This window comes from Thermobia domestica, chromosome 2 (genome assembly GCF_964235325.1).
Source record: "Thermobia domestica chromosome 2, izTheDome1.hap1.1, whole genome shotgun sequence".
NCBI lineage: Eukaryota > Metazoa > Arthropoda > Insecta > Zygentoma > Lepismatidae > Thermobia > Thermobia domestica.
In genome coordinates, this window is record NC_137455.1 from 325093257 (window position 1) to 325118366 (window position 25110).

At 34.7% G+C, this 25110-nt stretch overlaps 1 protein-coding gene across 1 annotated transcript; it reads right to left on the reverse strand.

Annotated features, from left to right (window-relative positions):
- Positions 1-289: 289 nt before the first annotated feature.
- Positions 290-23940, reverse strand: LOC145678677 (m7GpppN-mRNA hydrolase NUDT17-like). Its single transcript, XM_081749075.1, has 4 exons — positions 23500-23940; positions 13093-13288; positions 3878-4095; positions 290-756 (listed from the first exon to the last, which is right to left on the reverse strand). The coding sequence occupies exons 1-4, from the start codon at positions 23923-23925 to the stop codon at positions 493-495; spliced, it is 1104 nt and encodes a 367-aa protein (XP_081605201.1). The 5' UTR covers positions 23926-23940; the 3' UTR covers positions 290-492.
- Between the last annotated feature and the right edge of the window lie 1170 nt (positions 23941-25110).

Genomic DNA, 25110 nt, shown 5'->3' on the forward strand with positions numbered 1-25110 from the left:
AGGCGAAATCTTTTGCATTAAATTTCTCAGTTCCTAACCTTTTTCTTATTGTGGGATTTACTCCATGCAAATGACACCTTTCAGGCTACATGATTCTGCTGTTAACACATTTTAGACCGTTTCTTGACTTACCTCCTTTTCCCCCGCTGGACTTCATTTCAGGATAAAGTACTAGTTCTGTGACTGTAGGATCATTTCTTAATACGCCGAAGTTCTTTTCAACCTCTTTAACAATTTACTAACAATATTCATAAGATTAATAAAGGAAAATTCAAGAAAACTCTCAAAATGCTATTCATATAAAAATATATATATATTTAAACAAGAAACAATATTTTACAACTTCAATAACGAAAGTTACATATTCTTCACAGAAGGGTACAGTGTATAATTTTAATTTCCCCTGAAAGTATCTACTGCTCCTTTTCTATACAAAATAAAAGTGATTTCGTTAATTATCTTTTCTTCTTTATTTCTACTAAATAACATTCACTATATCTTGCTAGGTAGCACTTGCCTAGAATCTACCATTTCAACCCATTTTTTCAGTACATATTGTGATCCAGAATACACCAAATCTCTACCCCATAATGCTCGACTGTACATATTATTCAGCCGTATTTCTTCCTCCACCAACTCATTTTGTTGATTCAAAGTGAACGCAATATGTTTGCCGAGATCGCCACGGCCATATAGTAACTTCTTTACTGGTTCCACAGTCATCCACGTACAACCACGAACTTCTTCAGGGTCCAGCTAGAAATATATTGAACAGTATTTATCACCATTAGCACAAGCGAGAAATACATGTATATAAACAGTATTTATCATTAGGGACCGGATTTTAAGGTGCAAAAATGTGGTAGGAAAAGGGAATAAAAGAGGCTGAAAAATCATTCAAAAAGGTGCAAAAAAAGTGCTAATATGATATCTTTATTAAGTGCTATAGTATACAGTTACATGAACATTCTTGATCCATTACACCAGCAAATATTGTTAAAATCTTGGCTTTAAACTTGAATATAAAATGCAAAATTGTTTTATTTAATCTCAAACTTGTACAACATTCAACATTTTTGTAATAAATTTGTGATTAAAACCAACTCGGTTTTTTTTTTTTTTTTTTTTTTTTTTTTTTTTAAATTTAGCAATATTGTGGCTTGAGAAACCGTCACATATTACTGGATCTTCAGAAACTGGTTATACTTGATTATGCACAACATTTCTATATTTTCAAATGTTAGTTTCTGTTACTTAGAGCTCAGGAGATCCTTATGCTCGATATCAACGGAAACCAAGTGGTACAGATCTTGTTAGCGCATGGACAGGAAGTTCAGTTGACGTTGCAAACGTTTTTATGTTTGGATTGTTTCGCAAATTCAGTTCAAATTTAACCCTAGCAAATCCATCAAGATTGCGTCTAAATTTATGGAATATTATGTGTAAACTAGATTGAAAATAAAACATATAGTTCTGTCCAAATTTTAAAAAAAGAGAGAAAAGGGGACTATAAAAATGCTGAATGCTAAAAGAAGAAAAAGGGAAATTTTATGAATCTAGCAAAACAGGTCCAACATTCACTAAAAAGGTGCAACATATAGTTCATTTCAGTTCGTTTTATGCCCGGAAATACATATTTTGAACTTTGGTTATTATAACAACTACCTTTTTAGAAAAGGTGCTGCACCTTAAAATCCGCTCTCTATTTATCATCATTATCATAATCATTTTATTAAAACTAAGGAAAGATAACAAGAATTGATTACTACATGTTTCGAACAAAAAACTGCAAGAATCATCACAATTAAGTCAGAAGACCGACTTTTTACAATTATTTCGAAAAATAATTAAGTTATCTAAAATGTTACGGACAGACAATATTAAACATAAATTCAGCTACTTTTTTTTATAAAAAAAAGAAGAAGAAGCAAAACAGCTTTAGTTAATATTCTAAGTATTTACTGTTGAAAAGCTGGCAAATGAATGCAAATGTAAATTACAGCTCTAAAAAGTTATTTTCTTTCGCAACGATGACGATGGCAGAAAGCCTCTGGAACAGTTAGGTAATACGAGGCCGCGGAGACTCAGTGGTAGCTCTGATATCTGCCGCGTAGCGTCCCTAGTTCGATTCCAGCTCGCGCCAAGTGGTAATCTGTGACGGACAAACACCATGTCTTAGTCTTCTAGGTATTCTCCAGTTTCTCTTTTTTATTATTATTATTATTTCACCATTTCGTTCGTTATCATTACCACTATCTCCCTCAGACTCGGAACATATTCATGGAGAGTTCAACTTTTTATTTTTAAAAGTTACCTAATAGTTCAATTAACTGATGTATAAGGTGAGGTGAAATAATAGTTAGCATGCTTGGTGAACACGGTGACCCTATTAGTCATATACCTTCAATTTAATTCTTTTTAATCGTACGAGGAAAAAAAAAATCTCTCATTTTTTTTTTGGGGGGGAGGGGGTTAATTGTGGCTCAGCAAGGCATTACTCAACATTGCTACGCACAATACGAGATTACTAATGAGAAACAAGATTCCAGAGTAGGAAAAAGAAGTATAGAAAATGAACTGGGACATCATTAGAATAAATGAAGTAATATAATTGATGTATACAGGGTAGTATGACAATACACCGACAAACGAAAGAGGTGATAATAGACAAGAAATTAAGCAAAAAATGTCTAATGAACATAGTTCAAAAGCAGCACTGTTTTACCGTCAGAGGCGTTCACAAACCGGTAAAGGTGAAAAGATATCGCTGTCGGGTTAAACGATTACACAAAAGTCGATTCTGATAAATGATTTGACGCACCGATGATAGTCATGGTAGATGGTAAAAGGGGGAAAACATTTATGTTATTTCTTCTCTTAGAGGTTCTTCTTTTATGTTATTTCTTCTCTACAAGCCGGCTTTGCAAGGTGCAGCCCTGAATTCAAGGTCTGATGTTCAGTTCGAATCCAAAATGTCTCCATATTTTAACCCCAAATTTGGTCTGTTCTTTACGATATCAAGAAATACCACAGCATAAGCTCAAATTTGTTTTCCGAATTCGAAATCAACACGTTTTAGACCTGAATCCATTTACGTCATCGAGCACGTGGGAACCACATTCATTTTCTACCACGACATTGATAGAGATAACAGAACCTTACGAGGGGCGGCTGATAACTAATATATAATGTCTGTAGTTTCACTGGCTGCCAGAAGAGAGATATTGCAACGAAATTTAGATTACAAAATACGTAATGGAAATTGTTGATAGTCTCTATACCGCATATCTTATTATACAACAATGTGCTTACCTTTGCAATCTTGGTTCTCTTCTTTTTAATTTATGTTGATATTTCGATACACGCAAGGGTCATGTTCGTAATCGTTTTTTTATCTCGTGCAGGCCGGAATTTCTATGTTCTAATTTTTAACTGCTTTTTACTGCTCTGTACGAGAATGGGCCGCCCGAAGTCTTCCCGGACCAAACTAGTTTCACGAAACACTGGTTACACTTCTAATACTTCAATTGAAAGTATGAGAAGTGTAACAAGTGTTCTGTAAACTAGTTTGGTCTTGGACGTCTTTGAGCCAATTCTCCTTGCAGGGCAGTAAAAAACAGTTAAAGATGAGAATTTAGAAATTGCAGTCTGCAAGGGATAAGAAACGGTTCGAAAATGACCTCGCGCGAGTCGAAATATCAATATTAGAAAGAAATGCAAATGTGAGCAAATCGTTATATACATAGTGGAGAATCTAATATTGCATTGAACGAAAAAAAAAAAAAAAAAAAGTGTAAAAATGGATTATGGCCGTATTCAATACAATACCTTAACTGATAAATAAAAAGAAGACAACAGACAACATTTCTGAACTTACTTTTATCATCTTGTGTATATCTCTCCACGTTTTATTGGCAAGTAAATGCAAATACACAACTACATGATGTCTTTTGGGAAGGCCGAGACCAAGCAAAACTGGATACACTGATTCCCATACGCAAATAACTTTGAGAGTCATTTCATCTGGATGAAAAAATAACCCAGTTTCCTCCTTCAGTTCTCGCAATCCTGCTTGTAACAATGTTTCATCTAGTTCTGTAAAGCCATTGAAAACAAAGGAAAAACAACAATGAAAATTTATATATAGCATATTATCTTACAGAAAGCACACAATACTATGCACTATGTAATTGTCTTAGTTTTTTTCATAACTTTATAACTACCTTAGAACTGATGCTTAGGCTAATTGTCTAGCACACTCGTCTTCAAAGTGCATTCTGAGGTTCAATTCCTGGTAGCTGCTCAATGAGAAGTTCTAACACAGCATTGTGATTATAAGTAGGAAGTCATAACACAAAAATGTTCAGTACCTATGTTACCAAAAGTAAGACCCAAGTACGATTAAATATATAAAAATTGCATTACAAAAAACAAATAAAAACTAAAAATACAAAAGCACTTGCTCTATAGCATAGGATTAAACTTTCGGCCAGATCTTCCAGCTGGAAAAAATAAATTAAAAAAAAAAGTATGGAGTCCAAGTTGAAGAGTACTCTGTGTCTAAGATTAGTATATTGTGAACATTTCTTATGTTTAAACAACATATATTATTTTACAGCTCCCTCGTGGCTAAATGGTTATCGTACACATCCTCATTGCAAGTTCACGTTTCATACTGTTTCTTTGTTGAAAAAGACGTTAAACTCAAAACCAGCAAACTAATGTTACTATTTTAATAACAGTGTGATGGGATCCTGTCATTATTATTTGGGAATTTGATCAGGAGCTCCAAAAAAAAAAAAAAAAAAAAAACATATATTAATTTTAGTGATCTAAACCCATTTTTCACAAGGATAATACGGGGTTCTGTTAAAAATTCAAACTTGCGGTCATCGCCTTCTAACATTGCAAAAAAGTTATTATCCTATACGAAACTTGAAAATACGTTTTACAATCTTCAAACCTACGTAACTGTGTTTAAACTCTATGGTTATTGGTATGAAAGATGCGATTTCTTAGGTCACGCACTGCAGTTTGACCAAAATAGGATTGCCCTCAATAAAGATTCCAAGTGTATCGACACATTTAAAGGAATATTCTCTGAAAGTTAAGGGAAACGTATCGAAGACAACGATGGCTTTGTAAAGTACTGGGATCTAGGGCACACTGGAAAGTAAGCTGGAGATTTCACCCCCAGATCCCCGCGTTTGCTCGGATAAGGCTTTGTATCTCTTATTTCAGCCTTTGCTTCAGTTCTTCGCACGGCGAGAATACGTTAGTGCAATAATCTTTGCCAAAATTTAAACCTCTTCTTTTCCCCTTAGAGCATGCATTTCAATCAAAGTGAAATTATTTAAAAAAAAAAAAAAAAAAAATTCGACCGAAATGCTAACAGTGTTCAAAAAATCATTTCACATGGTTCGCCCGTTTCTCCCTGATGACGAGACTGAGAACCTTGAAATATCTTATAACAACTGCAACTTTCACTCTTTCTTTTTCCCTCCTAAGGGAAAAAAAAAAAACCGCTGAAACACGTCTTCAACATGTCTCTACTCTTAAAGGATTTCGAAAAATGGACATTTTATTATAAAAATTGCAACCCTTACACTTTTTTCCTTCCCTTCTGTATTTCTCGACATTTGTCCCGGTTATCCACGATTAATTCGTCTGAGAGGCCCAAGATGTCATACTTGTTTTACGACAGGAACTAATACATGTTGATAACTTTAATAGTGATATGTATTTTAGCTTACCACTTACTGCGTCTAATGTGATTTTTTCGAACTGTTTCAGTCAACGGATCAAACTATCTCACATCTCAAAATGTCATTTTGCATTTTTGCAACTACAGTGATGAAGAAGGTTGAAGTCACAAATCTTAATATGATTTGTGACAAAACATATATTTAGAATAAGTTATTTCAACCTTCTTCATTACTGTGCTCACAAAAGCGGGATATAACACTTGAGACGTGAAATGTTTTCCAGTGAACGATTTTGATCCGCTGCCGAACGCAACCTGAACTACTGAAACTGTTTAGAGGAATTACGTCAAGTTATTAGCTTTACTTGAACGTTACGAACCGTCTTGACGAGGACATTTGAGACAGAAGACCTGAGCCATGGGGCGTTGTTTTATCACAACAACGCACTCGTTTAGACGGTCTTCAAACACGTCAGCTTTCCACCCGTAACAGCGTAAAAACCCATCCTACACGTTACATTTCGTATCCTGCAACTTCCTCCTCTTTCCAAAGATCGAGCTCGAGTTAAAGACCATTGTTTTGAAACCGCTAAAGATCAACCATAAATTACTTCGAGAACAGAATTTCCTGAGGCCGCGGTAGATCACTGGTACAGCGTTTGTCTGGTGCATGAGGTCCAAGTTCGATTCCAACCTGCACTAAGTGTGGTGGATAAACGTAGGTTTTCTCGGAGTTTTCCCATTTCCTACGATTTTCATTATCGTTCATCTCAGCATCATCCTTAGCCTCGGTACATAATCGTGAGACGTTAAACTGAAAAAAAAAAAAACCCTTCTAAGAAGCTTTCCACCGATGTTAAAGGAACTACACAACGGATTTACTTTAAGAGAGACGACAATCTAATTTAAACAAGTATTTTGTTGTATATACACCTACAGAGGAATTTTTTGGTACTCCTTACATACATTTTTTTTTAATATGGATATTAAAAAAAGTATGACAGAAAGAGACTAAATTTTTTAATAGTAATTATTTTATTTTAGTTTTGGATTTCGTGTCTTATGTTCTTATAAAAAGCTCTACACCATTTATACCTCTGTAATTGTATCGTTGAAGGCTAATAAAATATGACATGCCCAAAAAAACATTCCTTAATTTGAAGTTGTTATAGAATCAGAGCTTATTGCAATATATTGGAATATAATGTGCGACTCAAAACATTCATTTCTTGTTTATTTACAGAATCCTTGTATCAATAAAGGGCAGTGAAATCAACTTCAAGATGGCGCTCACCCGATAGAAGAGCAGTTGTGTTAGAATTTCACTCAACAAAAAATGTGTTGGTACAGTGCATCCAAGCACAAATTTAAAGTCAACCCACCTACAAGCAAGTTAATTTTGAAGTGGAACAACAAATCTGTTAAGAAGGAATGAATATGTGGCCAGAGAAAGGGATATTTAGGCCAACCACCAGTCTTAAATTGTTATCCCAGATCGAAAATGTCCACGCCCCCGGCTAACCGAGAGTAAAGAACCCCGAAAAACACGACTAGCAAGATCTTAAGCAATCGCTTACACTCTGGTTCTTACAAGTTGTGGTTAAAACAACCGATCGATAATGCAAAGAGACATCAATTCTACACTGATCTCCAGCAATGGATAATGAAGGTAAACTTGTCAAAGATCATTTTTAGTGAAGGTGACATTCCACATAAATGGGTAAGGGAACAGCCACAACGTACGGATATGGGAGAGTGAGAATCCGCATATCACACGGATTCTCTAAAATATGTTTTGAGCCATATCAAAATGGAAAATGTATGGTCTGTTTGTTTTCGATGATGACACACTGATTGGCCAGTTTCTTGGATATGTTAACGTAACTGCTTGATGCCCCAACTGGGTGATGAAGTAGATTATTACCTTTTTTAATAAGATAAGCCACTACCCCACTGGCATTGCCGTGTCCATAAACTTCTCAATAATAATAATAATAATAATAATAATAATAATAATAATAATAATAATAATAATAATAATAATAATAATACATTTGATTTTATAGTCATTTACAATCAAGGAGTGTTTTGGTGGACATGGAGTATTGTGTAAACTAATCTGATTCATAAATTTTATATTTATATACACATTACGCTTTTTTTCATAAAGTAAGCGATATTAAAGAAACAAAGTTAAAAAAAAATCAGAATATTAAAATACACTTCAAAAAGCTTTACCAAATACGTAAATCAAGGACTAAAAACAAAAGATGGTGGCCATAAATTAACATGACAGGTGCGTATACCCAAAAGTTCTAAGTTCAGTATGTTTAGTCCCTCTCTGCATACAATAAGATTAAAAGCTTCCAAAGAAAGAGTTGGTTCCCCAACAGAGAAATTATTCTTTGAATTAGTCGAGTGAGGTATTTAATTTACTTATACTAAAAACTCTGCTAAAAAAGAAGCCATACCCCCCTCACCTTTTCACCCAACTAATGATTCCATCCGCTTGTGCTGAATGGATTCGACGGTTTGAATTCTATCTGCAAACAGGTCCGTAAACACCTTGAATAATTTCTTTCAAACTTTCTTGATTATCTCCGCTGTTAGTTTCAATTCGTAGAAAGCTTTTAACACTTACGTATGTTTTCTTCAGTTGGACATAAAGATGAAGGAAAATTATCTTTTACTACAGTAATCTTTAGGATAGGTATTTAAATACACCTAATAATTTCGATGGATACTTTCTGCAAAATAACTTCATCTTATATTCTTATTCCTGCATTTCCCGTCCATGCCGATGTTGTTAGCACCATTTTTTTTCCTTCTGTGATCAATTTTTGTCTTGAATCTGTGTTTGGAGTTGTAAGAGGCAATTTGTCAAGGAACTACATGTTACATAGGAATAACAAAAATTAATGTATTGGGAAGATAAAATGAATATTTTTAATGTGTTCGGCAGTGTTTCGCAAATACTGATCTATCTAAACTGGTCAAAATAAGAAGCTGTAACTGAATTGTGCAGTTTTGTATATATGGCTGCCTTGTAAGAAATATCTGTTTATGATGTCTACATTTATATATCTATTTCATTTTTATCTATATCATCTTTTGTTGGAAATCATAAGTTACAGTAAAGTAAAAATTGAATATCTACAATTTGGTAATAATCTATAGGTTATAATACGGTATGATAACTAGTGATATATACATATCATATTTGTAAGTGGAAATTTTTATATGGTAGGCTAAGCCATTAAGTTGAATCTTATAAGGGAGAGAGAGAACTTTTTTGTTTTCGATTTTATACATCACTAACAAAGATTTTATGAATATAGAATATATGGACAATATGACAACTAACTAACTCTATTGTCTATGTAACACAAAGTGCAAACAGTATTTACAAAAGCATGACTCTGTTACCACTTTGTATTCCTGTTTCTGTGAGATCCACCTTAATACTCTTCGCCCATTTGCGCCTAGGTCTTTCTAATAGTCTTATTCCGATTAGGTTTCCAGTTCGAATTTTGAAAGCGCTCCCATTTTCCATCTTAAGCGGTGATCAAAAAGTCAAACCCGAAAATCAGACTGTGTCAACGAAGAACAGACGAGAACGGATCGACAAGGCAAGTTCATTGGCAGCAGAAGTGTACACATTGAGTATGGTCAAAATTGAAATCCAGTCCGTTCGACCAGCGAACAAAACACATTAATGTAAGTTGAATCTATCGCGTAATAACGTGAAGCGGTATGGAGTGGCGTAAATCTATACGAAGAAAAACATACCCTGTCAATAAGGACTCGCTTAGTGAAAAACTAAGAACAAGAAGACGAAAGGAATGTAAAATCCGTTCAGATTATAAGATGTATTACTTATCCAAAAAGTTCCCTGAATAGGAACTGTTTCCACTCACTTCGACTGAAAACATTCGTGTATGCAAAAGGTTTCGGCAAATTGAAACTAGAAGCAGGCAGACGAGGGGAGAGAAGGAAGGGATATAAAGATACTTAACATTTTAAAAATATTCTGAATGCCAATTACATTATAAAAATGAGTAGTGTTCATAATTACCATCGGTAAACAGATAATGTTCTATCCTCTTTTACATTTACAGGGATACCATATAAAAATTTCTGTATTCTTTTTCACTCTCTTACTGTTACTAATGCCAATTCTGAGATATTGACAACGAAATTATTTGATAAGGTACACTCATGTCCAAAATTATTGTCGCATGTCTATAAATATATTGTTCTAGGATTATAATTTGATAACGAATTCGCCCAGTATTTTTTATAATGTTAGTATATGTATAATCGGCAAAGACATGTATGTGGCAAATTTCATGTCAAAAGAGCAGTAAATAAGAACAATAAAACGAAAATAAAACTTTCTTTCCCATTTAGCAACATTTTGTTTTATTCATTCTAATTTTCGTGTTTATAATTCTTTTCCTTTGAAATTTAACACAAATATACATTTCCCGATTATACACATAGTATCAGTATTAAAAGTACCAACCTTTATCAAGTTATATTCTTACAAGACAGTTATAGATATGCGACAATCATTTTGGACATAAGTGTACGTTACTTCCTTTAAAAGAAAGAAAAAAATAACTGGAATACGCCGATCTGATTTGTTTAATCTTTAACTTACCGCCGGCCAGCAGGTTGTAATCTTCCCCATACCAAAGGTCATACCCTTTTAGGATCTTGGGTCTTTGGGGTATTTTTTAGATTTTCAGTCAAGCAGCTACTGCATCGTCACTATTTATCCTAGGATCATGGTTCATACCTCATTCTCTTCAGCAGGGAGAAGGCTTTCAAATGGTATCACTTGCATGCCCATACCATATACTAGGAGAGGGAAAAAATGATGTCAAAGGGAAAATTTCGGGGGAAAAACATTTTTTTTTTCACACTTGGGCCCCTCTGGAACGGCCCTGTGTGAACGTAGAGATCTCAAAAAATCTGATAAATACTATTCGGTAGAATGAATGTGTGTGAAAAATTTCAAGTTTCTATCTTGAATAGTAAGGACGGCAGAAATTTTATCAAGAATCCCCACAATGACCCAAATTACCGCAAAAGACCCTGATCTCAGGTAAAAAAATTCCTGAGACATCTCTATTTACCCTAGGATTATAATCCGCCAATCGTTCTTTTCAGAATAGAACTGCCTTTCAGGCGGTACCATTCACATGTCTCCATTATATATCTAAGGCGGAAAAATCCCGAAGAAAGGCATTTTTTTGGTAAAAATATCCCTTTTTCAACTTTTTGACCCTCTGGACCCTTCCTGTTTTAATGCAGAGATCTGAGAAAAATCTGTTAAATACTACTCGGTGGACTGAATGTTTGTGAACAATTTCAATCTTCTAGGTGCAAAAGTAAGAAAAAAAAAAACATATTTCCCTATACAGAAGGATATTTTGATAAAAATTCCCTGAGACATCCCTAATTACCCTAGGATCATGATTCGCACATCATTCTCTTCAGAATAGAACCGCCTTTCAGCCGGTACAACTCACGTGTCTCCATCATGTACCTTAGGCGGGAAAATCCCGAAAAAGGGATTTTGGGGATAAAAATATCCCTTTTTTCCAACTTTTTGCCCTTCTGGACCTTTCCCCCCTGTTTTAACGCAGATATCTGATAAATATTACTATGTGGACTGAATGTTTGTGCACAATTTCAATCTTCTAGGTGCAAAAGTAAGCGCGCCAAAATATATATATATACCGATAATGTCCTATACTCCCGTATACGGAAGGATATTTTGTAAAAATTCCGAGACATCCCTAATTACCCTAGATCATGGTTTGCACATCATTCATTTCAGAATAGAACTGCCTTTCAGGCGGTACTATTTACGTGTCTCCATTATGTATCTGAGGCCTAGAAGTGGTGAAAAAGGGATTTTTGGTAATATATATATATATATATATATATATATATATATATATATATATATATATATATATATATATACTTTTTTTTTACCTTTTTGCCCCCTTGGACCCCCCTTCTGCTAACGTAGAAATCTGAAAAAATCTGCTAAATACTACTCGGTGGACTGAATGTTTGTGCAAAATTTCAATCTTCTACGTGCAAAAATAAGCCCGCCAAAAATAATGAACATAGGCTTAATAAAAGAAAATATATTGTTTAAAGTTATGACGTCATCATCTCCTATGTCTCGACGCAGGAAGGTGTGAAACCATACGTAACGTCCTCTACAATGCCTCTGGACTTGAAACAAACAAACAAACAAATACACAAACACACACACAAAAAAAACAAAAAGGACGAAAAAGCTCAAATAGGAAAATTATAACGCAATGTACCATGAAACACAAGATCCAAGGAATATACTTTTTTTTTTTTTTTTTTTTTGTACAATCGTGTCACGCGGTAAGTTAAAGGTTAAATGTGACAAATACATCTTAGTTCATTGATGATATCATGCGCCATCTAGCTTTATACTCTAATAACAGCATAAAAGAAAAAAATGGTAGGTGGAAATGAAATGAAATCTTTGAGTTTTACGTCCCACGATTATGTCGGCTACGCTAAAGGAGACGGTGATGATGAAAGTAGGGGAGAAACTGGAGAACCCCGAGAAAATCCACGCACACGGTGTTTGTCCACCACAAAGTTCACTTGGCGCGAGCTGGGATCGAACCAGGGACCCCAAGCACCAGAAGTGAACGTTCTACCACTGAGCCACCGCGGTAATAAAAGGTACATAGGTATCTATCTATCTATATACAATATATAAACTATTTTCGAGAAATACATATATATAAGAATCCCAGCGAGCTATGAAATGTCGTAAAAGTTGTTTAAATTGGCCGTCTTGGTTCAACACGCCAAAAAATTCCGATTTACACAAATGATGAACTTAAATTAAACTGAACTCGCTCTAAGTCATGCAAGGCTAAAGTCTGCATTATTCATCTTATAAAGAAAGAAAGGAAAAAAGTTCGAACTTTCATTTTTTATAGATGTGTTGTTAACTTAATCAGTTGTTACATAAGGCAGATTGCTAACTTTATTTAATTATTTCTTCATTTAGCATCCATCCAGACACAACATGGAGACAAAATTACCCAGAAATAACTAACAATCGACAATAATAATATTGGAAACGCAAGGGGAAGAAGTAGGTCAAGGCCTATCGTTTAAAGTATGACTCTGGAGTTCGTCTGGTGGAACTAAGGAAAAACACTGAAGAAACCGTAGTCACGATGACCAGACATACGACTTGAATGGGACCCCTTCGCCTATATGCGCTTGATAATTTAACACGTTTCACTGTAGTATTATTAAATCAATACAGCTTAATATTCTAAACTTAACAGATATAGACCTGTATTGACCTATGTGTCCTCCTGGCGGCACCCATACGTTGGGAAATGTTCGCATATGGCTCGCTCGTTGTGTCAGCAGTATGTGATTGTCTGAAGATTCCAGCAACACGGCTACAGCAACGTCCACACCACGTTCAGCAATCTCTGGTTGCAGAAAAGATTCTTCCTCTGGTGACATATTGGCAACGGGACATTCTGGAGAATGCTGAAAATAAACATTATACAGAAGTATTTATCACTGATAAGATGTACAAAATTGAGTCTTCGAAAATACTATACTTCTAGCACACAGGAATTGAAGCACAGTGGTCATTTTATACGAATTATCTGCTAACTTACAACATTTCAGCAATACATCTGAAAAAAGTTTTATACTTCTGAAATATAAGAGAGAGGACTTTAATTTACTTCATTGACTGACTGACTTGACAATGACTTATACAACTTTCTTTCCCCTTGTACAGCTGCTCGAGTTGTTCAATTCATTTTTTGAGAGTTGTTTTACTCATATGGAATTGTCAAGAGGGCATTACATATTATACGACTTTTTGTTTGGTTATTATTATTCTCTTCTGTCTGGAATATTTCCTTACAAAAAAGGAGGTAAACACTAATATATTTCATGTAATATCACCAACTCTTTTGGGAACTAAAAATATTTCTTTCCAATGTAGGAACATTGAACTTTCCTTGGAATAGACGTTTATTTTGTCATAGGTGGTGATATCCAACAGTTATATGCCCTCGGCTCCAAGCATGGATCATTTGCAACACAGAGGAGCATTCTATCACTATGCTTCTCATGATTGAGGTATTGGATGCATTTAGCAGTAGGGTTACAGCCCGATACCTCACGAGTAAAATTCAATATGCTAAAATAAATAAATAATATGGGTAGCGTCCGAGTCTTCGGTGTGGAAGATCCGGGTTCGATTCCTGGCGGAAACTCATGTGGTTTGGATCCTATGTTAAGCTGTAGGTTTAAAATACTGCATGTGTAAATATATTTGTCTCTTCATTTTTATTTTAAAATGCAAAACGAAATACTCTATAATGAAATGTGCAACACAACAACAATTCGTCTCTGACATCGATGAAAACGAACATTTCCTATTATGTAAGTATCACATGTTCAAACCAACACACCTCACAACTCGATCAACTCAGATTTTAATGAAATTTGATAATTTTATAGATATTAATGTGTACTGTGAACGACATAATAAGGCTTCTTTTGACATTAGTGAATAAATATAAATATTGAAAAAACCTCTAACTCGTCAAATTACTGGTAGTAGTTAGTAACTTAAATCAATGGAAGGTGATAAATAACATACCTACACCAAAATATATTCCTTTATTTACTCATAGACATATCCCGCCTTATGCAGAGTCGTTTCGAAGTAATATTAGCGTCATACTAAAGCCTGACTACTGCAGGAAACATTTGTTAGTCGAACCTTTTAGTATGGCTATAATCACGCTTCAGAACGTCTCTGCATAAGGCCCATCACGATTAACTTACAATCTAATCCTTAAGCATTGTTGCTGAGATATACTAGAATTTACAACTGTATCAACATCGAGAGAAAACCCAATTAGGTGTGACATGAGCATTTTTTACTAAAGTGACATTGAAATAAGAAAATTTGACTTAAACATGGATAGAAATAAGTTTACATTTACAAATTCAAAGGACGAAGCATTCTGACTTTTAATTAAATCCAGCAAGCCATGTTCAAGCTGCGACTAACAGTAAATTGACGAGGTTCAATCACAGGCCAAACATAAGATGCAAACAAGAGTAACTTTAGGAATAAAGATGATTTCGCCACGTGAACCACTGTTTATATATTCTTTTACTTGACCCTTGGCACACTTTGTTACAGATTAACACTCGGTGCCCCACGAATCTACGACTAGACAGTTATGAAAGACCCCACCTTCACAAATATTTTATTCAACTTAGTCCTGTTTCCATCGCAAAATACTAAATTAGCAATAAGTTATTAAAATTTTAGTGATCACTACACACACTAACTCACAACTTAGAGGAATCTCCTTCGTGGCTAAGCGGTTGGCGTACGCGCCTTTGGCGTGGGAGGCCCGGGTTCGATTCCCGGCGGGAGCTCATGTGGTTAATCAGTAGGTCCACGTTTCATATAGCCTCGCTGCTGAACGAGACGTTAAACTCAAAATCAACTCAACTCTCAACTTAGAAGTACCAACCTGAAAACAATCTACGACGTTAATCTTTACATTCGGTTTATGCAATTTGGACAAATCATTAAACTGAATTTTATATATATGTAAAAAGAAGAAGCATGTCACTTGTTCTAAAGATTGAAGAGATATAGGGTGAAAGGTCAAATTTCGATTTTTTCCTTATGGGATTGCAATGATAAATTCTGAAAGAGCCTGAAAAAACGTAAATCGAAGTGATAACAAAGAAAAAGCTGTATGGTATGATTCTATGTCGCAAGCCGACCAAATATTCGTCAATCAAGTGTCATTGTCAGAGGTCACTGTTAGATCGAGGTCACAGGTCATCTTGAGAACCCATTTGAATACACTGAAAACAACCAAATGTCAGCTTGGGATTCGAACCTCGGTACGTTGTTTCGCGCACATCCTTGTCTTACGCAGTATATTTTGAACATTGATGAACTAAAATTTGATTTACACTATTTCTTTTGTATCTATCGCTTCTAGGAATTACGTTACACCATGCAAAGCAAGAAAAAAATAATAATAATAATAAAAAAAAAAGAACTTGACAAACTTGTTTCATTTCCAAATCTTGATTCGAAGTTATAAATTGCAAGATCATCTAGAACTGCTGAACAGTCAACTTCATCATTTCTTTGGTCTAACTTTATTACACGCTCCATTTGGTCCCCTCACGCAGACACGAATATTAGGGTTGTTTTAGAAATGTTTTATGACAGATGGCGTTGTTTACGTATATATGACTGTGTGCTTTACTTCAAACATACAACTTAAATCCCACAATTAAATTACCTACAAGAATAACAAAAAACTCAGTATCTAACATTGACCAGATTTTAGTAAATCCATTAGTCATGAATTATGATTCAGAAGTTATAAATACAGGTTTTACAGATCATGAAGCACAAATTGTAAAAGTAAACATTTTAAAACAAACACCTGCAACTATAGAGAAACCCAATGAAACACCTATAATAACGAGATGTTTTAGTTCAAATAATATTAGTTATTTTGTTTATTTGTTTAGCTTAGAGAGTGGGATGATGTTTATGAACTAACCGACGTGAATGGCGTATATGAGAAAATATATGATACTGTAAAACATAGTTTTGAAGTAGCATTTCCAATAAAAAATAATTTTTAGTAAAATAAAGAAGAAAAAAATAAAATGGATTACCGAAATCTTAAAAGCAAACATGGTAAACATACAACTAAATAAAACTAGGAAGCGTTACCCTGCCGGGATGAATGAATTAATTTACAGACAACACAAAACTAGTTGAAGATAGCGTAACAAAATTATAACAGTAGGAAAATTCTTCAGTCACACAATAAAACAAAGGCAATGTGGAAAATAATAAAAGAACAGCTCAACATGCAAATACGTAGTACCCATATAAATAGCATAATTTATGAGGGCGTGAACATGACAAATCCAAAGGACACAGCAACGTCTTTTAATAAATATTTCACAAATGTAGGACAAACTCTTATTAAAAACAAAGGAACTAGTAAAACTAACTTATCGGAACTTAAAATTAAAAAATGTGATAAATCTATATTCTTGAAACCAGTAACAGAGAGTGAAATAATCATCATAATAAAACAAATAAAAAATTCGAATTCGGCTGGGTCGGACGAATTATCTAACAATTTAGTAAAAAGTTGTTACAAATATTTAGTTAAACCATTATGTTATCTCTCAAATATTTCAATCGCCACAGGAACCTTTCCTGATAAACTAAAGATTGCTAAAGTTAAACCTTTGCATAAAAAAGGTAAACGCAATGAAATAGAAAACTATAGACCGATATCATTGCTACCCATTATAGGTAAAATTCTGGAAAAAATAATGTTCAATCGGGTTATGGATTTCATTAATAAATATTCTATTATATCCAACGCACAACATGGTTTCTTGAAAGGTAAATCTACTGAGACAGCAATTTTTCATTTTCTAGAAAACTGCAGGAAGTTACTGGATGAGAAAAAAATATCTATAGGAATATTTTTAGATCTAACAAAAGCCTTCGATTTAGTAAATCATCATATATTGCTAGAAAAACTTAGTTGCTATGGTATTAGAGGCTTAGCAAATACATGGTTTGAATCATACCTCAAAGATCGGAAACAAGTAACTGAAATCACAGGAATAGTTAAAAATAAAATTCAAAAATGTGTGTCAAATGAAGAAATTATTAATCGTGGAGTACCACAAGGATCAATTCTAGGACCACTTCTCTTTCTTCTTTATATAAATGATCTTTCTGAAAGTATTAATAGTTCATGTGTGATTTTATATGCAGATGATACAAACATAATAGTTAGTGGGAAAGATGAATGCGAATTAGCTTCAAACTGCCAAACGGCAATGAACGAACTTTTAAGTTGGATGAATAAAAATGACCTAATCATTAATGTAAATAAAACATGTGCCTTAAATTTTAACAATGGTAAAAGTAATCAAGCCAATGCAATAATAAAAATACATAATAAAACAGTTAAATATGTAGAAACTGTTACCTTTCTCGGAGTTAAAATATCTAATAATTTCAACTGGGAACCACATATAGAACATGTAAGAAGTAAGCTAAGCAAACTATGCTATGCAATTAGATGTGTAAGAGATAAGATTAATGTAAAAACAGCTAAGTGTATATATTACTCAAATTTTCATTCTACAATAAAATATGGCTTGATGTTCTGGGGAAATGCACCTAAAAGTATTGCTATCTTTAGGCTACAGAAGAAAGTAGTAAGAATACTTGCAGGAGTAAAATAGAACTCTTCTTGCAGAAATATTTTTAAGGAACTTGGAATAATGACTCTTCCCTCAATGTATTTGTTCGAAATATTAATGTATTTGAGAAAACATAGTAGTGAATTTATTGTTAACAAAGACATTCATAGTTATAACACAAGAAGTAAAGACGACATTCACTTGCATGCACATAGGACAAATATATACAATAAATCAGTTACGCACAAAGGTACTCTATTATACAATCTACTTCCATCATGTATAAAAAATCAGGTCTCTGTCAATAGCTTTAGATCCAAACTGAAAAGGTACTTGATAGAACATTGCTTTTACTCGGTTGAAGAATATGTAGAAATATTTTGTATACGTAAAATTAAATGTATAGTAAATAAATTAGTGAAACCATAAGAATCTATATGTAATAATAGTATGTATGTTTATGTGTACCGGTATATATATAAATGACATGTCCAATTTCGTTGTATGACGATGAACGGATGCAATAAATTATGATTACACTAGTTAACAAAGGTTTTGTTACATAAAAGGAAATACCTGTTCTTAAAGGAACTTTTTGCGCTGAATTCGAATATGCACTCGGTTTTTCTCCATCACGTACGATTTTCCCGTAACAGAGGGATTTTCGGGAAAATCCCTCAAATATTTCCCTTTTCGTTTATTTTACACCCCAAGATCTTGTCCCCTTGCATATACTAACATAGAAATTACACCTAAGTATACTTTGATTCATATTTAACAAACCCTCCAAGTTTCGTAATAATCGCTTTATTCTTTCTAGAGAAATAAATATGTTTGTATGTATACTGTGTGTACTGTTTATTGCACCTTATAGTAATGCTTTCAGATCTCTTAAGTTGAGGTAAAACGTTTTGCTTTATTACCACAAACACATATATAAAATATAATACAATATAATTTACAAGTGTGACAATTTACAATAAACAATAATACAAATGTACCAAAAGGTCATGAAAAGACAATCAAAACTATCACAATATATGAAACTTCCATTGGGTTACAAAAACGTACACTACTTCCTTCTTTTGTAAGAAATGTTGCATTCTCTAACAAGACCCCAATAATAGTGCCCCATCATTGAAGGATCCCATCGTCCCTGGTACCTTTTCTCCATTGCCATTATATCTTGGTGGAATCTTTCCCCCTGTTCGTCGCTGAGAGCACCTAGGTTAGCAGGAAAGAAGCTGAGGTGGGAGTGCAAAAAGTGGATTTTTAAAGACATCCTACAACCCAACTCTTTGTATTTCTGTATCATGTCCTGTACGATTTCTGTGTAACTCTCAGCTTTGTTATTGCCCAGAAAGTTGCGCACAACACACTTAAATGCTGTCCAGGCAGCTAGCTCAGCACTGTTTAACTTGCTGTCAAAGCTATCATCAAGCATTAATTTCCTAATTTGGGGACCAATAAACACTCCCGCTGAAATCTTAGCATCACTCAGGTTAGGGAACTTATCTCGCAAATGCTTGAAACCTTCACCAGATGTGTCCATGGCTTTGACAAAGTTTTTCATAAGTCCTAACTTGATATGAAGTGGCGGTAGTAATATCTTATTAGGATCTACCAAAGGAGCGTATTTGACGTTGCATTCTCCAGGTACGTAATTCACTCTAGGTTCCCATTCCTTCACTTCATAATGTTTGTCATCAGCTCGGCTATCCCATAAACATAAAAAACATTGGTACTTCGTGTAACCGCACTGCAGTCCTAATAAAATACCAACTACCTTGAGATCACAACATATTTGCTAACAATGGTCCTTGTAATTTATAAGATTTAGCAAAGTTGACATGGTGTCATAGGATTCCTTAATCTTCACTGAGTGCGCAAGTGGTATAGAAGGTTTTTTATTTCCATTACGTAAAAGGACAGTTTTAAGGCTGACCTTTGACGCGTCGATAAATAACCTCCATTCTTCTGGAACGTAAGGAATTCCTAGCTCCGCCATCAACCCATTTATATCCGTACATACGCACACATTATCTTGCATTGAGAAATAGCTTGAAAATTGAACATGCCTTTTCCTGTACACTGATATGTTCGTTTCTGCATCCAATAAGTTCCACTGCTGGAGCCTTGATCCCAGATGTTCCGCCTCTTGTTTTGTCAGGTGCAAATCACGGACTAGGTCATTAAGTTCACATTGCCGGATGAAATGTGGCTCGCGAACACAGTCAGGGATGAACGTTGGATCCTTGGATGTACATGTTGATGTCGATGGTTCATCAAGGTCATGATCATCATCAGAGTCTTTTGGCCATATCTCTTCCCAGTTGGTAGGGGGCTCGGGAAGTGGAAGTTCATCCCCGTGCGGAATAGGTCTAATTGCGGATTTAACGTTGGGATAACTTATTGTGTATTTGTTTTTTTTTAGAATGTTCCTTAACTACTGTGAGACAAAAATAACAATCATCCAGATGGTTGGTGGGTTCTCTCCACACCATTGGTACAGCAAATTTCATGAACCTCCGTTTCCCTTTGGCCCATGCAAGTAAAGTGACGTAGCACGACGCACAAATTATGTTGGGTGCCCAAGTTTTGTCCTGATCTCCCACACGACATCCGAAATATATATAATATGCTAGTTTCACCGATGGCGTAATGGAGCTACACTGTCCTTTAACTACAAACTGGCCACACACATAACAAAAACTATTTGGTGAGTTAACACACGAACGCCGTCCTCTTGACGCCATTGTACTGATCACAAACTAAACTTCTGGTCTTAGTTGGGTATAATGCCGTTAAGATCAAACATGAAAGCACTCTTAGCAGCAAAGACAACTTTGAAAGTGAAGTAGTGTTAAACCACACGTCAATATAAAAATGTACAAAACTCCCTCACCAGGTGTCAAGAACACAAGAAAGAAATGCGCGGGGCGAGGGGGGAAACGATACCGTAGTGGAAAATTCAGACTGCATTAGTTCATTGTTGTCAACAATGAGTCTGTATTCCATTCTTTCTTTCTTTTGCATTCTGTTACATTTAATAACAAATATTGATAACCATTTCATGAACAAAACGAAAAAACTTGGAGAATTGTGTGTATATATGTATTAAGATATACATATACTGTACGTTTAAAAAAAATATACGTTGGAAGTACATTCTATTTTTATACACGTTTCTAATTTACAGAGAGCAATACAAGTGTGTTGTTGACTATTGTAAATATTCATTTTTATGTCTGTGTTTGTAATAATAAAGCAAATCGTTTTTACCCCAACTCAGGAGATCTGAAAGCATTACTATCAGGTGCAATAAACAGTGCACACAGTATACATACAAATATATTTATTTCTCTAGAAAGAACAAAGCGATTTTTACGAAACTTTTAGGGTTTATTAAATATAAATCAAGGTATACTTAGGTATAATTTCTATGTTACTATATGTAAGGGGACAGGAGCTAGGGGAATAAAATATCTTAAAAAGGGAAATATTTGAAGGAATTTCCCGAAAATCCCTCTGTTACGGGAAAACTGTACGTGATGGAGAGAAACCGAGTGCATATTCGAATTCAGCGCAAAAAGTTCCTTTAAGATCAGGTGATTTTTCTCATGTAACAAACAAAAAGTTCAAATTTGTTAACTAGTGTTATGATTATGTTGTATCTTTACAGTGTGCGAAAAAGTCCACAAAGCTGTCCTGAGAGGTCACTACAAACTAGTATTGCGTCTAATTCGCAACTGAGAAGGGCGAAGCAGTATGACGCACATGCAGGCGTATTATCGAATGTGGGTACGTGCGCAAAGGAAGATTTCTTTGTTTCAAAATATGAAAATAAAGTTGTTTGTTCTCCTAGTTGAATGTAGTTCCGTTATTCTTGTCTGAGTAACAGTACCACCTGGAGCTTTGTAAATTTAATCTTTCTCTTTTTTTGATATAAAATTTCATGTCCATATCAATAATTCTGTTTGGAGAGGTTCAATTTATTCTTTATATTTTATTTTCTAATAAGTTAAACTAACTCAACTCTAACCTAATTAAATTAATTGTGTATGAGTGATATCTCCCCGTTCTCTATCACTGAAAAGTTGCTTGAAACTTGAGCGGAACACACGCAGACTTGCGCAGAGAGTCTAAGCGCAAGCTAGCTACACCAATCGATTCCTCACGCTAAACTGTGTAGGAATATTTTTAAAATCTTAAAAAATAAATACCCCGCGTCCGCAGAATAGCACTCGCTATATACACATGTACTTATATGCACTTTTCAAAGGCATTTTCATTGACTAAAAAATAGCGTCACAGCATGCCCTAACACACTGAAATACTATCCCATTTGCTCTCTCACGACCTACATTTCCGTCAGATGCGAAACAAACTCAGTCGAGCAGGAATATCCAATAAGCAATGCAACAAGATTCCTTTCTTTCTTTAAAGGCATTAGGATAAGTTTTCCAGCAACCATATATACATATATTACCCATTCCTAATCTGGACGAATGTACTTTCAGTTTCCAGTTTGTTTCAATCTATTGCCTCTCCATTCTTTTAATTCTATAGGTAAACTTTTCAATATACGTTCCAGCTCCGCATCTGTTAACTCTTTGAGGCACGGGAGCCAGCGTTATTTTGTACTCCTTGTTGCACCAAAAAAAAAAAAAAAAAAAATTCTTTTGATTTTTTAAAATTTTCATTAAAATTATGCATGTAGACAATCTCAAAACACACCAAATAAATTTTATTTTATTTTTCAGTTAATAGTTGGACTAACAAAATGAAGGATATAGTATACGTAAAGCCGCGTCAGTTCCCGAAGGAGCTGGACGCTCATACTTTCAGGGATTATTCATTGAGTATCTACGAACTTACCAAGGGGATAACAAAGCGACTTTGATTTACTTATCGACTGATACGAAAATAAAACAGAACGTACCTGCACTTCTTATCTGCATGTGTAGTGCCCTTGTACTTTATCTATGACTGTGTGTGTAAGGGGGGGGGGGATTTTAACGCATATCGCATGTCTTGTGCACATGGATACTTCTTACTATTGCACTACGTAGAAAATTTATGGTATTTCATGTAGAAGTGGTAATAGAACACAGAAGAAACGCAGATCACAACGTTCTCATGTATACTAATATCAAATGTGGTACGCACAATTTCCCACCGTGCTTCAAAGAGTTAATAAGTTGTACCGCTTGAAAGGGTACAGTAGAGTAAGGTAGGGATAAGCAGGGTAGAGTAAGGTAGGATAGGGTCGGGTTGGCTTAGGATTAGGGAAGTTCGAACCCATTTTGTTAGAATATAATTTGTTATCTCTGCGTAAGGATATCAGCTGGAGCGGGCATTGTAAAATTAACACAATTCTATTATTCGATAGTCATTTGATCAAAGGATGAATAAGCAATTTGCATATTTTATTGTAGTTCCATTACCTGCATGTACACAAAATCATCTTCCACTTGATGCTGTAACGCTAAATGATGACTTCTATTAATATCTTTAAATTCATCACTTCCCCTAGCTTCCTGTACATTTTCACTAGAAACCCCCGAATTAAGCTGTAACGTTTTTGGTTTCGTTGAACCGATCGTTTCCTGATCTTCTTCATGATCACTACCGTCATACAAAATTAGTTTATTATTCAGAAGTTTGAGTTTCATTTTTACCCATAGATGCTTGCTACCTAAACTTCGAACAATGCACTCTGTAAATCTTGCTGGTAATATACAGTCATTGTTTTTTATGTACACAACAACACGTTTAATGGCACCTGAGGTAGCAGAAGACATTTTTAATACAACTTCAGCAGTGATGCCAACCTGAAACTTAATGTCATCTCGAGAAGCTAAAATTCCCATTTTGTTCTTGAATTTCCCACGTTATGCTTATTTCAAAATTTACGTGTATGTGTGTGTGAGGGAGGGAGAGAGAGAGAGAGAAACATATAGATATGAAATCACTGTATGACACACTCAGTTTCTTCAATACTATATCAGTGAATTATCCTAAATTCCGACTTTCTACATGTATCAAAAGTACATTTTGTTGTCAGGATTTAGTATTTGCATTATGCCTTTGAGCTATCACCTAATGAACGTAACGATACTATAAGAACTTTATTCTCCGACGGAGCCATAGCTAGGGGGCGAGTACGGCGGTCGTTCCGGGCGCTGATAGCAAGAGGGCGCCGAATGAGCAAAAAGAATGGAAAGTGTTGAAAATAAGTAAACGACGCGTCGCCTTAAAAATGTATTGGCGCCCCATTAAGGTGGATCACTAGGTGTTCTTGGTGCTATGCTAAACGCTGATTGAGTAGTGCGGCGTTGCCAGATAGTGTCGGGTACTTACTGATGCCAAGATAATAAAGGAAGTAATCTTGGAATTCTGCTTGGATACTTACCGGAGAAATTAGTTTTCGACCCTTACCGCAACTCGCTTCTCGAACTGCAACGCTAGAATGCAGGAATTTTCTTATTGTGATTACTACAGTAAATGTACAAATTTGGCAACAACACATTATGGTGTTTTGCGCAAGTTTCGTCTCAAAATCTATTTCCTTAAATGTAAATTAATATTTAAATAAAGTATGGAACATAACACGAGAAACGGTTAACAATATATCTATTTTGTGATAAGATTGTTACTATAAAATACTTTACTCATAAAAATAAATATTTCATAAAAGGGAGCACTTCTAGTAAGATATAACGGCAAGTGCCATCTTGTGTGCTCATTATAAAACGAATCAAATGTTTTCTTTTATTTGTTACATTTTTCGATATCAGGGGACACAACCAAATGAATCATTGTCTTGTGCTGTAGCTGAAATTACTCTATCTTATAGTGCAATATTTATAATATGTGACGTTTCATTGCGCAGTAGTTACGGGAACGATCTAAAATATGTACTGACTTCCGGGTGGCGATCCACCTTAATAGATTTGTTACTTATTAGTTAAAGAAAGATATTAAATAAGATTTCTTAATGACGAAGTGATATACAAGGTGCCAAGTAATGACTCATAGTGTACGCAGGAGCGTTT